A 17,023-nucleotide genomic window follows, 5' to 3' on the forward strand; every position below is an offset into this window, starting at 1 on the left:
CTTTGCGTTACATAGGGTGCCTTGCAATATATACCTTAAAGCCAATAGTGTACCATATAGTCCACAGGCACAAAACTGTACGTTTAGAAAATATACACTTTTAGGGTACCACCACAGTGATAAAGCCATCTGTTGGATGCAGTTTCTGTTGCAAAAATGTACCTCTTCTCTATATCAAGTCCCTCACGTGTACACAACTCTTTGCGAGACCAATTTTGACACCAATGGAGCAAATTCAGGGAGAAGCCCAGATCAGGACTCAAACCTGGGTCCTGCGATTGTCAAGCCAACACGCTAACCATTACGCCAAGAGGTCTTTACCTCTTGACAAGGTCGCTCAGTGTTGCGGTCGCTACAATATTAATTACAGCTCTTTATTGTCACATGCTCTTATGTAAGCCTTTATAAAGACTTCTGGCACCAGACATGCTCAAACTTTAATATAACCATTCACCACTTAAACTGGTACAACACATCCATTCAAGGGTGGCCAAAAACAACTGACTGAAAGCTACACCCCTACTAATCCACGCCTCCACCCTGGGAAACAGAAATGTACCTTCACACCGTACCCATTTATTTGAGAGTGTGTGATGACTGTACCTTTAAAATCAAAATATTGGGTCCAAAAATGTACCATTATACTACATTATCCGCACAGGTACACTAAAACGTAACAAACAGCACCATGTGAGATCATGTGTGTACCTCTGAAGGTACATTGTGTATATTGATATTTTGTACCCCAGGGAACAATACCCTAACCGTACCCTTTTTTCTGAGAGTGTAGTGTGTGTCTGCGTGTGTAAACATTGCCTGCTGACATTTGGACTGCAGTGACCAGAATGAATTGAAGGTTAAGTGTGTGTGAATGTGAATGCACACACACAGGTAATTTAATTGTGGTCTGTGTGGATCCACTAGGGGACAATGAGTATTTTCTCTCCTTTGGTACCTTATGTATCAGTAGAAAAACAAAATCTAGATCAGTGAAATTCATTTGGTCCTGTGCTTAAAAGGACATAGTGCATTATTAATAAAAACACACTATAATTCAAATGGGCTTTGACAGTAGTGAAAATAGCCATGACTCAGTGAGAGCTGTATGTACATTCAAAACTTTATTTATGGAATAGAAAGCGTTTTTTTCCAGTCAAAGCAAATGGCTTGCACAATTACACACAGTGGAAATAAAGCCACAGAGAAAGAAAAAGACAAAGAAACCCTGCTCTCTCTAACTCTATACTGCCTTATTCTGGCTATAGTGAGGTAATGCACCCTCTGAAAACCCAAGCAAAGGACTGACCCACCTGCAGCAGTGTGTGATGCACACAGCTCTACATACCACCAAAACACTGCCTTACCTCCTCTAGTACTGTGTCGCAAAATGGCACCCTATCCCCGGCCTCTATTTTGCACTACTCCTCACTGAAACTGTAGTCCATCCAATGACTTGCTTTATAGGCCATGGTAGAGGTCGTCGTATGGCTGGCTCTAGACAAGTGCTTGAGAGAGGTGAGTAGCATGCCTGAAATAGGGGAAAGAGGGGAGGAGGGGGTTGTAAATTCATTTTACTGACTGCCTGTGACTATCCATCTGGAACAGCTAGTAATTCCCTCTACCTCTTCCTCATTCCTTCTCTCCATCTTTCACATGCACACCCCCCTGCACTGATCATGTTCTGTTTCTAGTCTCAACAGCGAGAGAAAGAGAGAAGGATGAGCCGAAGGAAGAAAGGAACAGATTGGGAAGAGTAAGTAAGCCCAAAATGGTATTGGATTGTTCTTATATATCACAAAACATTTACAGAGAAGAGCGTTGTTTATTTCTGCGGAAACATAGAACCGGAACAAAAACGCTAACTAGACTGGAGAACACACAGAATCATCCACCCCCCTCCCTCGTCCGGAACCGGCCTTCCCGCCACATACCCCTATCTTTAAAAAACACACGACAACATGAAATCAAAAAAAAGAAATCAACAATTAAATAGGACTGATTCCTAAAGTCTGCAAACGCAATAGGATGCCAACGCAATAGGATGCCAACGCAATAAACTAAAGATAATAATCACAATTATATAATAATAATAATAATAATAATAATAATAATATACACATACGGATCAAGCCAGCCCCCCGCAGTTTTAGGAACATAGCATGGTTGAAATAAAAAAAGAAGAAACTTTTAAATTCAAAAAGCACAGATCTCTCTTACAGTGTATTTAACATGATATCCAAGCAGAGAGCCCATTCACCGAGATTCATATATATTTTTTATCCAATGTCATTTAAGTCACGTGATCACGAGAAAGATACTAAATGTATAATCCTGCTAGAATGATAGTCTCTACGTGAGAATCTCTGGAGACTCAAAGATCTTTTTTATTTTCAATAATAACCCCGTCGTAATTTTTGTCATCATGCACTAAACAGGAACAGCTACTTCGTTACATTACACACAATTTAAAAAAGGACTTGTTTTTTTCTCTTTACATATGTTTTTTTTTTATTTTATTTTAATTTATTTTTTGAAAAACTAAACCGGAAACGATAGAATAACTAAAATAAAGAGCTCATTCAGAGTACATCATCATCATTATCATCATTCTAGCCTTGTGTGACCTAACGCAGCACAGCTGTCATAAGAATGCACAGAGAAGGAAAGAGGGAGGAAGGAAGAATAGATGGAGAGGAGGAGAGGAGGCTTCATTGACCCATAGACCTCACCTATTCCCCAGTGTATAGAGAGAATGCAGTAGTGTAGGGTTGGGGACAGTGTGGCTGGCAATACAGCCAGAGAATGCCCCCTTAAATAACACTGGTCTGGAGTCAGATCTCCCTACCCAAGTCCATACCTCAACTCATTCCAAGTCAAAAACTAAAAACTGACTCTGGACCAGTGTTGAAGGGGACAGTCTCCATCTACACCAGGAGTGATAGTGGTGCCTGGTTCCAACCTGCACTGCTTGAGGGTAGGATAGGGTTGGTTTGGGGTGGGGATAGGGTTAAGGGCGTGGGGGTGTGGAGGGTTAGAGGGGTTGGGTAGTGGTCAAGAGGGTTTGTCATTCCTCAGTTCTGCATCTGCTCAAAAAACTTGTAGGTGGGGTTCTCATAGCCGTTCTGCTGCATCTTGGACAGGTGGCGCTCCTCAGGGGTGACTGCTGCATCCACCTGGAGAACAGAGAGAGATGTGTTACACACAAAAATAAGGTATGTCCTCGTACACCGGGGTGTCAAAGTCATTCCACGGAGGGCCGAGTGTCTGCAGGTTTTAGTTTTTTCCTTTCAATTAAGACCTAGACAACCAGGTGAGGGGAGTTCCTTAATAATTAGTGACTTTAATTCATCAATCCAGAACAAGGGGGGAGCGAAAACCCACAGACACTCGTCCCTCAGTGGAATGAGTTTGACACGTGTCGTACATTATTCTGGTTCTTTTTTTGTTGTTGAACGAATGGGGGCGGTTCCCACTCCTTACATGTTTACTGATAGACAGTGGGACGGATTCGTACCCATGCCGACACGGTACATGTACATTGTTTAGATAGAAGTCTTAAACAAACTCATAAACAATAGAAATAGAGACAAAGGAAACACTGAGCCAAAGTCAATAACACATAGCATATATTTTACTATCCTTGTGGCGACCTAAAATTGATTTCCATTCAAAATCCTATTTTCCTAACCATAAACCTAACCCTACCTCCTAACCCTAAATTCTAATCCCTTTTGTAACCCTAAATCTAACCCCTAAGCCTAAAATAGCCTTTGTCCTCGTAGGATAATTTCCCTTGTTTCACTATCCTTGTGGGGATGTTTTGGGGATTTCCGGTACCCACTAGCATAGTAATACAAGCCCACACACACATCTCCTCTACCCCTCACCTCGATGACTCCGTGGTGGATGGACGTGTACTGCTTCTTCCTCAGCATCACCAGGGTGATGACGATGACGGTCGCTATGACGACGCCTCCCACCATCAGCCCGATGATGGCGCCCTTGTTAGAGCCGACATCCTCGGCGAAGAACACCTAGAGAGAGGAGAGAGAGACAGAGGGAGAGGGAAAGAGAGAGGGACTGTAAATCACAATGCACAACCAATCACAAACACTGACTGGATTTAAGGAGGCAGATCTGGGGTCAGGAGTACAAGGCATTAAGGTGAAATTAAGTTGGAGTAGGAATGGGGCTGAATACAAAAGACATGATTTGTAATCTAACGTTAGGACTACTGTTTAGGTGTTAAAGAGGCCGCGGTAAAGTTGAGGGGGTTTGGGATTAAGGTTCAGAGTTACATTATCGAGGGATTTTAGAGGTAAGCTTAAAGCTATGTTATGATATGTTATACAAGATGAATGTTACATAATAATAGTTTCCTTATTTAATGAGGAAAATTACTAAATGTATAAGAGATTTAATTGGGCACCAATTATTGTGTGTGTGGTGTGTGTTGTGTTTTCAATTCCAGACAGTGTTCATCTGAGGACAATTATAAATTAGTGCTGGTGTGAAACTAACATCCTGGCATCAGACGCCAGTTACCAACCCTGGTCGTCTCGGCAGGCCTTGGTTACCATGGCATTAGTAAGTTGGCCACAAGGACACGGTCAGCCAATACATATGGATAGACATATGGATATACCCATATGGGTATGGATTCGGTCATGGATATGTCTGGGATAACTCCAGGATGCTTGTATCTGTGGCCAAATGTACAAAATGGAGTGGTGTGTGTACCAGCTTTGGTGGTATGTGTATGTGTGTGCGTGTAGATACCAGTTTCTGGTGGTGCACTTCGAATCCGGTGCTGTGCCTCTCCTCTGCCTCCATCCTGAGCTCAGGGATCTCCTCTGGCTTCAGACCAGACACTGGTCGTGTTGGAAAACCTCTATCAGGAATAGGGCGGGCATCCACATGCTCGACTAGGGAGAGAGAAAGTGAAAAGGGAGGATGAGTATCTTCTTAACATAGTTTCGCTTTGATGTCATCCCTTTCAAGACCCTGACAGCTGTCTACAATCAGTTATGGATTCGGTACATTTAATGTGTAGTTATGTTTATAACATGGTGGTATGTATAGTCCACCTACCCTGGTTCTGTCTGTTCTCACCCTGATTCTGGGTGTATACTCTGGTAGTCTGTACTATACCTACCCTGATTCTGGGTGTATTGATCATAGCTTTAGGCACACCTACCCTGGTTATCGGTGTTGACCTGGTTGAAGCTCTCGGGGTGGATGAAACCCAGTCCGTCCAGACCCATGCCCAGGTCCAGGCTCTCTTCCTGGGGCAGCAGGTCCAGGGTGGCCCTGGTGCTGTCTGGAAGACTGTCGGGCATCAGGGCGTCGTTGCCGTAGCTCACCCGCACGTCACTCTGCAGGTTGGACAGCTGCTGGGCCATCTCTTCCTGCTCCTTCTGCAGCAACTCTGGAGAGAGGGAAGGAGAGAGGGAGGGGAGGAGGAGATGGAGAAGAAAAAGGTGGGGAAAGAGAGGGAATGACAGATAAAGAAAAAAGGTGTGGGGGGAGAGGGAGGGGAAAAGATGGAGGAAGAGAATAAGGTGGGAGAAAGGAGAGGAAATAGAAACGGGGGGAGAGGGTGAAGGACAGCAGCAGAGAGAGAGATGATAAGAATAGAAAGGGGAGGATGGAAGGTGTAAGAAACAAGGAGAAACAAGGGTAGAGAGGGAGAAAAGGAGGGAAAAGGTCAACGCTGTTGCAGTGGAGTGGGAAATGACTAACTGAACAGTTACCATTATTTATTAGTACATACAAAGACAGACAACAATAAAATAGGATCACTAGAATATGGATGCGTCCCAAATAGCACCCTATTTCCTATATACAGTGGCTTGCGAAAGTATTCACACCCCTTGGCATTTTTCCTATTTTGTTGCCTTACAACCTGGAATTAAAATGGATTTTTTGGGGGTTTGTATCATTTGATTTAAACAACATGCCTACCACTTTGAAGATGCAAAATATTTTTTTGTTGTTGAAACAAACAAGAAATAAGAAAACAGAACACTTGAGCATGCATAACTATTCACCCCCCCAAAGTCAATACTTTGTAGAGACACCTTTTGCAGCAATTACAGCTGCAAGTCTCTTGGGGTATGTCTCTATAAGCTTGGCACATCTAGCCACTGGGATTTTTGCCCATTCTTCAAGGCAAAACTGCTCCAGCTACTTCAAGTTGGATGGGTTTCGCTGGTGTACAGCAATCTTTAAGTCATACCACAGATTCTCAATTGGATTAAGGTCTGGGCTTTGACTAGGCCATTCCAAGACATTTAAATGTTTCCCCTTAAACCACTCGAGTGTTGCTTTAGCAGTATGCTTAGGGTCATTGTCCTGCTGGAAGGTGAACCTCCGTCCCAGTCTCAAATCTCTGGAAGACTGAAACAGGTTTCCCTTAAGAATGTTCCTGTATTTAGCGCCATCCATCATTCCTTCAGTTCTGACCAGTTTCCCAGTCCCTGCCGATGGAAAAACATCCCCACAGCATGATGCTGCCACCACCATGCTTCACTGTGGGGATGGTGTTCTCGGGGTGATGAGAGGTGTTGGGTTTGCGCCAGACATAGCGTTTTCCTTGATGGCCAAAAAGCTCAATTTTAGTCTCATCTGATCAGAGTACCTTCTTCCATATATTTGGGGAGTCTCCCACATGCCTTTTGGCGAACACCAAATGTGTTTGCTTATGTTTTTATTTGAGCAATGGCTTTTTTCTGGCCACTCTTCCGTAAAGCCCAACTCTGTGGAGTATACAGCTTAAAGTGGTCCTATGGGCAGAGCTTTGCAGCTCCTTCAGGGTTATCTTTGGTCTCTTTGTTGTCTCTCTGATTAATGCCCTCCTTGCCTGGTCTGTGAGTTTTGGTGGGTGGCCCTCTCTTGGCAGGTTTGTTGTGGTGCCATATTCTTTCCATTTTTTAAAATAATGGATTTAAATGGGGCTCCATGGGATGTTCAAAGTTTCGGATATTTCTTTATAACCCAACCCTGATCTGTACTTCGCCACAACTTTGTCCCTGACCTGTTTGGAGAGCTCCTTGGTCTTCATGGTGCCGCTTGCTTGGTGGTGCCCCTTGCTTAGTGGTGTTGCAGACTCTGGGGCCTTTCAGAACAGGTGTATATATACACTGAGATCATGTGACAGATCATGTGACACTTAAATAAAGTCCACCTGTGTGCAATCTAACTAATTCTGTGACTTCTGAAGGTAATTGGTTGCACCAGATCTTATTTAGGGGCTTCATAGCAAAGGGGGTGAATACATATGCACGCACCACTTTTCCGTTATTTATTTTTTTAGAATTTTTTGAAACCAGTTATTTTTTTAATTCCACTTCACCAATTTGGACTATTTTGTGTATGTCCATTACATGAAATCCAAATAAAAATCCATTTAAATTACAGGTTGTAATGCAACAAAATAGGAACAACGCCAAGGGGGATGAATACGTTTGCAAGGCACTGTAGGTACACTATGGGCCCTGGTCCAAAGTAGTACGCTATAAAGGGAAAATGGTGCCATTTGGGACACACACTATGTGTGAGAGGCCAAAAAGGTAATATGGGCAATGCCATTACATTCCAAAGGAGTGTGTAACGCGTATTGACTTAAAGTGTGCGTCCCAAATGTCACCCTATTCCCTATATAGTGCACTGCTTTTGACTAGGGCCCATAGCATGCACTTCACTTTGAAACACAAGGTCGCTCTCTGTTCTCATTTGTTTTAAATACAGGAGAAAAGCAAACCAATGTCTGTGTTGCTGGGAGGTGGTGTGTGTGTGCACAGAGGGCAGGGGAGCAGCCTGAGAGGAGGGGAAACTAGACAGAGTCTGAGATTGACTCAGACACAGATGGCTCGGTGACGCACACAACTCAAGACCCAGACAAACACAGACAGAGTGAGGGAGGGAGTGGGAAGGAGAAGGAGAAGGGAGGGAGAGGTTATAGTTATTGATTTGATGGAGGAGAGAATTGAGGGATGTCATGATGTTACAGTGGGGAGAACAAGTATTTGATACACTGCCGATTTTGCAGGTTTTCCTACTTACAAAGCATGTAGAGGTCTGTAATTTTTATCATAGGTACACTTCAACTGTGAGAGACGGATTCTAAAACAAAAATCCAGAAAATCACATTGTATGATTTTTAAGTAATGAATTTGCATTTTATTGCATGACATAAGTATTTGATCACCTACCAACCAGTAAGAATTCCAGCTCTCACAGACCTGTTCATTTTTCTTTAAGAAGCCCTCCTGTTCTCCACTCATTACCTGTATTAACTGCACCTGTTTGAACTCGTTACCTGTATAAAAGACACCTGTCCACACACTCAATCAAACAGACTCCAACCTCTCCACAATGGCCAAGACCAGAGAGCTGTGTAAGGACATCAGGGATACAATTGTAGACCTGCACAAGGCTGGGATGGGCTACAGGACAATAGGCAAACAGCTTGGTGAGAAGGCAACAACTGTTGGCGCAATTATTAGAAAATGGAAGAAGTTCAAGATGACGGTCAATCACCCTCGGTCTGGGGCTCCATGCAAGATCTCACCTCATGGGGCATCAATGATCATGAGGAAGGTGAGGGATCAGCCCAGAAATACACGGCAGGACCTGGTCAATGACCTGAAGAGAGCTGGGACCACAGTCTCAAAGAAAACCATTAGTAACACACTACGCCGTCATGGATTAAAATCCTGCAGCGCACGCAAGGTCCCCCTGCTCAAGCCAGCGCATATCCAGGCCCGTAAGAAGTTTGCCAATGACCATCTGGATGATCCAGAGGAGGAATGGGAGAAGGTCATGTGGTCTGATGAGACAAGAATATAACTTTTTGGTCTAAACTCCACTCGCCGTGTTTGGAGGAAGAAGAAGGATGAGTACAACCCCAAGAACACCATCCCAACCGTGAAGCATGGAGGTGGAAACATCATTCTTTGGGGATGCTTTTCTGCAAAGGGGACAGGACGACTGCACCGTATTGAGGGGAGGATGGATGTATCGCGAGATCTTGGCCAACAACCTCCTTCCCTTAGTAAGAGCATTGAAGATGGGTCGTGGCTGGGTCTTCCAGCATGACAACGACCCGAAACACACAGCCAGGGCAACTAAGGAGTGGCTCCGTAAGAAGCATCTCAAGGTCCTGGAGTGGCCTAGCCAGTCTCCAGACCTGAACCCAATAGAACATTTTGGAGGGAGCTGAAAGTCCGTATTGCCCAGCGACAGATCTGGAGAAGGTCTGTATGGAGGAGTGGGCCAAAATCCCTGCTGCAGTGTGTGCAAACCTGGTCAAGACCTACAGGAAACGTATGATCTCTTTAATTGCAAACAAAGGTTTCTGTACCAAATATTAAGTTATGCTTTTCTGATGTATCAAATACTTATGTCATGCAATAAAATGCAAATTATTAACTTAAAAATCATACAATGTGATTTTCTGGATTTTTGTTTTAGATTCCGTCTCTCACAGTTGAAGTGTACCTATGATAAAAATTACAGAGCTCTACATGCTTTGTAAGTAGGAAAACCTGCAAAATCGGCAGTGTATCAAATACTTGTTCTCCCCACTGTATATGATTATCTGTATCATGAATGACAGTAAAAGTGGATGAGGGTTTTGTGGATATAAACTATGGATAGTGCTTGGTGACAGTGTGGATGAGGGAAGGTTACTGGTTCATATCAGTTAATGCTTGCACACAGACCTGGTCAACCTTTACCTGCTTAATTAAAGGAGAGATGAGACTGAAAATAACACTCACCAACTTGGTCCTGGATGTCGTCGGCCACTCCCGGCACCTTGTAGAGCAGACCCAGGGACTGGTTCATCCTCTCCTCAATCACACGCAGGTGGGTCAGTACCTACAAGTACATTTGAATGCTATTTAATACAAGCTATCTTCTGTGAGCCATACACTGTACATGTCAGGAGGTTACCAAAATACCCTTCAGAGGTGTATTGGTGTTTGTGCGTGTGAGCATGTTTGGGCTTGGTGGTGGATGAGAAATGTTGTTTCTAGGTTTATTATTTTATTTGGTACAAATGGCAAATATTTTGTTGTTTCTGCACTGGAGAGGAGTAGAAGGCACTCAACCAATGTGAGACGAGGTGCATACAAAAAGTAATAAGAGCATCAATAAATATAATTATTTATCTAATTCGTTCAAATCAAATTGTTTCGGCCTTCAATGGCCTTCATGAGAATGACAACAAAATCACTGTCACCGCGTAAAATACTTTAAAATGTGGGCTTAGTGGGCTTATTACCTGGGGTCGGATCTGTGCGGCCTTCTTGGGGTCGACCATGCGGACGTGCTCAAAGTGTTTAAGGGTGTGCTGTCTGTCCTTCTGTTCTGCACGGACATACTTCTTCAATAGGCTGAACACATGACGAGGCTAGAGAGAAAGGGGGGGGGGGGGGGGGGGGGTAGAGGGAGAGAGAGAAGAAGAAAGGGAAAAAAGGGAGAGAGCGAGAGAGAGTCAGAACGTTGGTCTGTGTGTGGGAGGAGTAGGACTATGGTAGGATGATCCATATGTACTGTATGTGTCTGTATATGTCTGCATAGTGTGTATGTGTCCCTACCCTGGGTGGCTGGGCCTGCAGGGCGGTTAGGTGGCTCTACAGGGCCAGGCAACAATGTGTGTATGTCTGTACTCTCTACCTGTGTGTGTGTGTGTGTGTGTGTGTGTGTACTCTCTACCTGTGTGTGTGTTATACTCTGTTACTATGTACTCTCTATCTACCCTGGGTGGTTCGGCCTGCAGGGAGGTCAGGTAGCTCTCCAGGGCCAGGCGGCGGCGGTCATTGAGCAGGGCCTCGACCCGGGCCATGTGGGTCTCAACCAGCTGCTGCCTCTCACTGGCTGCCTCCTGCTCCAGGGCCTCAACCTTCTCCTGGAAACGCTGTGTGATACACACACACACATTATTATACTATGCAACATGACACACAAATGTAATACACATGATACATTCATGATAAGACACACTTATATACAGTATATGATACACACACAAATTAAATTATAGACAGAGTCCCTACCACCACGCTATTTTCAAATATTCAGCTCCTACACTCAAGACACACACCTATGACATTGACAGTCGCTGATTTAGCATTTATTAATATGTTTGAGTATCCTTTGTGTCTGACCTGGATGACAGCCTTCTTATCAGCACGAGGTAGACTCTTGGCCTCCCTCTCTGCCTCCTCCCACTCCCTCATCACCTACAAGAAGAAAGACAGGTTACTGCTGTATCTAACCCCTTCCCCTCCCTACCCTTCCTTCCCTGTGGCTACGTTCATACATGGTATTTTCACCTCAACAGTGTCTTTGCTTCCTTCTCTCTCCACCCTCCCCAACCTCACCCCTTCTCCATCCTCCCTCCCCCCTTCCTCTCTCCCCCCCTCTTCACCCCCTCCGTCCCCCTTTGCCCCTCCCTCCTCTGCCCTTCTCTCTTCCTCTCTCCTACCTGTGACATCCTCTCGCGGTGTTTGGCCTCCAGACTCTCCTTGGCCTTGGCAAAGTGGGCGTGTTCGTTGTCATCCCCGGGCGTCTCCAGGTAACGGTCCACGGCATCGGGAGGGCTGGGGGTGGCGGTGGGCACTGGGTGGTGGAGGGGGGAGAGATGGGGATGAGATGGAGAGAAATTGAGAAAATTACTCTTACAACCTGGTCTTCAGATAACCCCATCTTTCCTTCACCTCCCCCGCATCCCTTTTTCTATGTTTCTTCTTACATTGCTTTCCTCCTCAAAATCCAGACCATTTTATCCAGAGTGACTTACGATAAGTGCTTTCAGATTATTTGATTTGATTGAAATAAGGATCCGGAGGCAGTAATATAACACCAATAAACAAAGTAAAAAGACAGAAGATCCAAACTACCAACACCATGTAGGTCCATAACAGCAGACACTAAAGCGAGATGATTAATAATATTAGTGTTAGTAACAACAGGTTGGTTAGTGATTCATCGAGTGAGTGAACGAGAGTAAACAATACAGACAGAGTGAAAAAGCAGAGAAGTGTGCGTTTGAAGGGTGGCTGGTGTCTCTGTGTGTGTCCTGGTTGGAGGATTCCAGATTTCCTGCTTATTCCCTCCTGATTCCAGGAATCTTCCAACTGTGAATTCTGCAAAACCTTGGTATTTTGGTTACCAGAATATAAGTTACCAGAATTCTTTCAACATAGTCTCTTCCATTAATGCGACTGCCATAGACACTCCAAGTCATTTAGATGTTTGATTAGAATCCTCTCTAGAATAGAGTTACTTTATCAATTCCCCCATTTATTCTACTACAGAAGAACCTACTAAAAAGCTGTTATGCCTTAAGGCTGGGATACCTTGCATGACCTGTATCTATCGGTTTGACATTAAAAAGTAAATCGCTTTCATTTATGTAATATTCTGAGCGTAATGATGTTGTAAAATATCCTCCGGCTAAAGTGTGTGTGTGTGTGTGTGTGTATGTTATGTATATCACATTATGTGACATACTGTATTTATCATCATCAGAGTCCTTGATTAAACACTGAACTGCATACATTTATTATTTCTTACATGAATACATAAATGAATAAGGAAGCGTTGATGTGATACTTTGGAACCTGTGTGCGTGTCATGTGAAGCTTGTTTTTTGTTATAGTTTGTCTCAGAGATTAGCACGACTTAATTTCACAGACACTCAATAGTCCCAAAACAACCAAGAGCATTTTGTGATCCGAACAAAGCAGAACCATTAATACAATTCTAACTTGGACTCTGCTCTGGGTCCGGTCTATGTGGTCATGATGTAATTAATTGATACGGTCAAACAAGCTAAGCCTAAACAAGGGAGTCCTATCTTTAGTTCTGACCGCAGTGTGACCCCTTGGCTTTGACCCCACTGTGACCGCTTGTTGATCATGCAGTAACCGCTAAATGACCGTGTGAAAGGTGAGGGTGCGAGGCGCATTGGACACAGAGGGTTGCTAGTTGGTGTAAACACAAGCTGTAGTCTCGTTCCCATACTACAGAACTGTCTTTCACAGCTCTGCTCAACCAAGTAGAAATCTCACACACGCTCGCACACACACACACAGAATTTCAGAGGCTGCTACAGAGGAGGTGAGATGGAGTGAAAGACAGGATTAGTGAGAGAAAGAGGGAGTGTGAGAGAGAAGACACTGTATACAGAAAGAAAGTAGGGGGAGGGAGGGAGGGAGCGAGAGTGAACCATCGCTGGTTGGATCATATGCTCTCGTTCACACACACACGACTGTCAGTTCACTGCCTCACACAACACTCAAATCAGTGTGAGAGAGAAACATTTGCCTTCCCTATATGGCACGCGCACACACACACACACAGGTGTTCGCTCATACGGAATCAGTGGAAAAACAGGTGAAATCACTCGTTTTAGTGTCTTCTAAAACCCACAAACAGGTTAAAGGATAAGTGTGTGTGTGAATGTATTCGTCCATGTTTACAGTAAACTAGGGGTGGGCGGTATCTAGATTTTCATAGTCATACCGTTTCTGTACCATACCGGGGTATATGGTATTACCGAATATGCACACAAGGGGCGCTATTTAAAAATTTAAAAAAGCAACACACAAAACAATTTAGGTAACAGGGGTCTTTATCCAGGAGGGGATTGAATGTCTCTGCTGTAACCAAGAAGCTTGATCTTGACATCTAGCCCCTTATCCAGCAAGTTAGCAAACCGGATAACATTTGACACATCTTAGATTTGTTATATTTACACTTAACTTAAGCAGTGCCCCCCCCCACCAAAGAAAAGTATATACATGTATTATTTTTAACGGTATTGAAAATCATACCGTCTGTATTTCGAAATACCCCGGTATACGGTATATCGCCCAAGCCTACAGTAAACACACAACGAGTGGTGGTTAGTGAGACCAGAGTGGTTAGCAAGCATGGTTAACGGCTAGCGGACATGGTTAGTGTAGTTAGCACCAAGGTAGCAAGACGGCTAGGGCCATATGCTAGCCAGACGGTTAACCAGACACTAGCTAGCAGACGTGGACACTTAACAGTGCTACACGCAGACAGACAGTTAGGCAGGATGCTATGCTGTCCGTGTGACTGACTTACTGAATATGCTGCAGACAGACAGGCAGTACAACAAGGGGTAGTTAAGTGAGACCACAGGTTAGCGCGAACTAGCGTGGTAAAGAGCTAGCTAGTCAGACGGTTAGCCAAACGGTAACTAGCCGGCATGGACACTACACGCAGACAGACAGGTAGTCTGTGTGACTGACTTACTAACAGTGCAGCAGACAGACAGGCAGTACAAGTGGTGGTTAGTGAGACCAGAGGTTAGCATGTAGCGTGAAGTAGTATTAGCGTGGTTAGCATCTAGCTAGCCAGAGGGCTAACGACAGAGGCTAGCTTTCAGACGTGGACACGCAGACAGACAGGTAGACAGGACGCTGTCTGTGTGACTGACTTACTGACGGTGCTGCAGACAGACAGGCAGTACTCCTCCGACTCAAAGTTATTGCGGTTGCCCCCGCAGCCGCCATAGATGAACTGGGCACAGCGGCCCTCCTCGCGGACAAAGTACCAGCGTGCAAGCATGGCACGGCATGGGCCCGTCTCCGCATTCGCCCAACACACCTCTGGTGGGGGGGGACGATGAGCCGTCAGCACACACACACACACATAGGGTGAGTCCCAAATGGCACCCGGCCTATTCCCTACATAGGGATCTGGTCAAAAGTAGTGCACGATGGGCCCTGGTCAAAAAGTAGTGGACTATATAGGGAATAGGGTGCCATTTGGAACACATACTTATAATCGTACAGGCGTGAGCATTCCAATGGTGTGTGAACTTACACACACACACTACTGTAATGTCATACACTCGGGTGAAATATGGGGGGCAAAGACTCCAGCCACCCTAGTCATAGACTGTTCTCTCTGCTACCGCACGGCAAGCAGTACCGGAGTGCCAAGTCTAGGTCCAAAAGGCTTCTTAACAGCTTCTACCCCCAAGCCATAAGACTCCTGAACAGCTAATCATGGCTACCCGGACTATTTGCATTGTTTTATTAAAACTACATTATTGGTTAAGGGCTTGTAAGTAAGCATTTCACTGTAAATGAATGGTGGGGATGGAGATTTAGCTGAATTCCTACTGATTTACAGTGGTGAGTTTCTAGATTGGCTCCCCCCCCCCAATTCCACCCCTGCATACACTCACTCAACCTTTAAATAGACAAGCAGAGTAAATGCACAGTAAATGATGTACACACACATGGCCCCTGGTCCTCCCAGTCCCTCTCACCTCTGACCACTTCCTCCACAGACTCGGTGGTAGTAGTAGTGGTGGTGGTAGTCATAGCGATGTTGGTGGTGGGTTCGCTATCGTCGCGCTCGTCAATGACGTCATCATCCTCCTCGTCCTCGTCCCCGTCTCCATCCTGGTCATTATCCACCACCTCCTGCTCCTCCTCCTCTTCCTCTTCCACATCCTCATCATCTTCCTCTACCAAGGCAGGGGCTGTCTCCTCTGTCTCCTCCTCCTCTTCCTCCTGTTGTTGCTGCTGGGGCACGGATCCAGCTAGCTCTACAGCCCCCCTGGCCATACTGAGAGAGAGAGGGAGGGAGGGAGGGAGGGAGGGAGAGAGGGAGGGAGGGAGGGAGGGAGGGAGTGAGGGATAGTGAGGATGTGTGTGAGTAATGTTGTTATGAGTGTGTGTACTGTATGTGTGTGAGTGCTAGTATAAGTATAATCTTGTTCCCAGACACTTCCGCCCAAATGGGCAAAGAGTCTGGTGGACCAGCGCGTCAAACATGGCCGTCGTTAGCCAATACAGAAAGACCGGAAAGACCTTCCCCCTAGCCCTCCCCGTATGTGTCTTGGCGCACCTCAGTTTACGTTCCGCCTCGCAGTCGTGTGATTCGATTTTTTTAAAATGATAAATACTTTACTCACTCCCATAGAATTCTATGGTCTCTCCCACTAAGGCCAACTTTGAATCATTGATATCCCAGGCTGATATGCACTGTACACAATAGCCTGAGGACGAGGTTAGTATAAGTATGAATCTAAGTGAGTACTGTATGAGCTCCTGTGTGTGGGTGTGTACCTGTTGTCAGTGTAGTCAGTCTCGGCTCCTCCCCACCACACGTCTGAGTCATCCTCGTCCTGCTCAGTGCTGTCGGTCTCCCTGTCTGACGGACAGCACACAAACTCCACCCCCCGGAAACGGTCGATGCCGCACGGCAACAGCATCCCGTAGTCGTGGAGATTCAAGGTGCGGTCTCCGCAGGACTGGGTGAGAGAGGGATGGGGCAGTTAAATCAAGGGCTGCATGTATCAAGAGTAGGAGTGCTGATCTAGGATCAGTTCCCCCCTGTCCATGTCATTCTATTCATGGTGATCTAAAAGGCTAAACTGATCCTAAATCAGCACTCCTACTCTGACATAATTGATCCAGGTTTTGTTTATTATACACTACATGACCAAAAGTAAGTGGACACCTGCTCGTCGAAAATCTCATTCCAAAATCATGGGCTTTAATATGGAGTTGGTCCCCCCTTTGCTGCTTTAACAGCATCCACTCTTCTGGGAAGGCTTTCCACTAGATGTTGGAACATTGCTGCTGGGACTTGCTTCCATTCAGCCACAACAGCATTAGTGAGGTCGGGCTCACAGTCAACGTTCCAATTCATCCCAAAGGTGTTCGATGGGGTTGAGGTCAGGGCTCTATGCAGGCAAGTCAAGTTCTTCCACGCCTATCTCGACAAACCATTTCTGTATGGACCTCGCTTTGTGCACGGGGGCATTGTCATGCTGAAACAGGAAAGGGCCTTCCCCAAACTGTTGCCACAAAGTTGGAAGCACAGAATCGTCTAGAACTAAGGGGCCTAGCCCGAACCATGAAAAACAGCCACAGACCATTATTCCTCCTCCACCAAACTTTACAGTTGGTACTATGTATTGGGGCAGGTAGCGTTCTCCTGGCATCCGCCAAACCCAGATTCG

General features: G+C 45.3%; 1 protein-coding gene across 2 annotated transcripts in view; it reads right to left on the reverse strand.

Moving 5' to 3' along the window:
* Positions 1-2,278: 2,278 nt before the first annotated feature.
* Positions 2,279-17,023, reverse strand: part of LOC311111971 (amyloid-beta A4 protein-like) — a 40,927-nt gene continuing 26,182 nt past the window's right edge. Inside the window, exons 5-16 of one of the 2 annotated variants that reach the window (XM_084154916.1) lie at positions 16,125-16,309; positions 15,320-15,621; positions 14,484-14,651; positions 11,495-11,628; positions 11,175-11,249; positions 10,766-10,915; positions 10,289-10,417; positions 9,783-9,882; positions 5,198-5,428; positions 4,780-4,925; positions 3,888-4,034; positions 2,279-3,173 (exon numbers count right to left, since the gene is read on the reverse strand). In XM_084154916.1, coding sequence (XP_084011042.1) covers positions 3,072-3,173; positions 3,888-4,034; positions 4,780-4,925; positions 5,198-5,428; positions 9,783-9,882; positions 10,289-10,417; positions 10,766-10,915; positions 11,175-11,249; positions 11,495-11,628; positions 14,484-14,651; positions 15,320-15,621; positions 16,125-16,309 — 1,869 coding nt within the window. In that variant the 3' untranslated portion in view covers positions 2,279-3,071. Of the gene's footprint in view, positions 3,174-3,887; positions 4,035-4,779; positions 4,926-5,197; positions 5,429-9,782; positions 9,883-10,288; positions 10,418-10,765; positions 10,925-11,174; positions 11,250-11,494; positions 11,629-14,483; positions 14,652-15,319; positions 15,622-16,124; positions 16,310-17,023 lie in introns of both variants that reach the window. The other variant, XM_084154915.1, reaches the window with a different exon arrangement.

Source organism: Coregonus lavaretus (genome assembly GCF_964263955.1).
Source record: "Coregonus lavaretus genome assembly, chromosome: 38".
NCBI classification, from domain to species: domain Eukaryota; kingdom Metazoa; phylum Chordata; class Actinopteri; order Salmoniformes; family Salmonidae; genus Coregonus; species Coregonus lavaretus.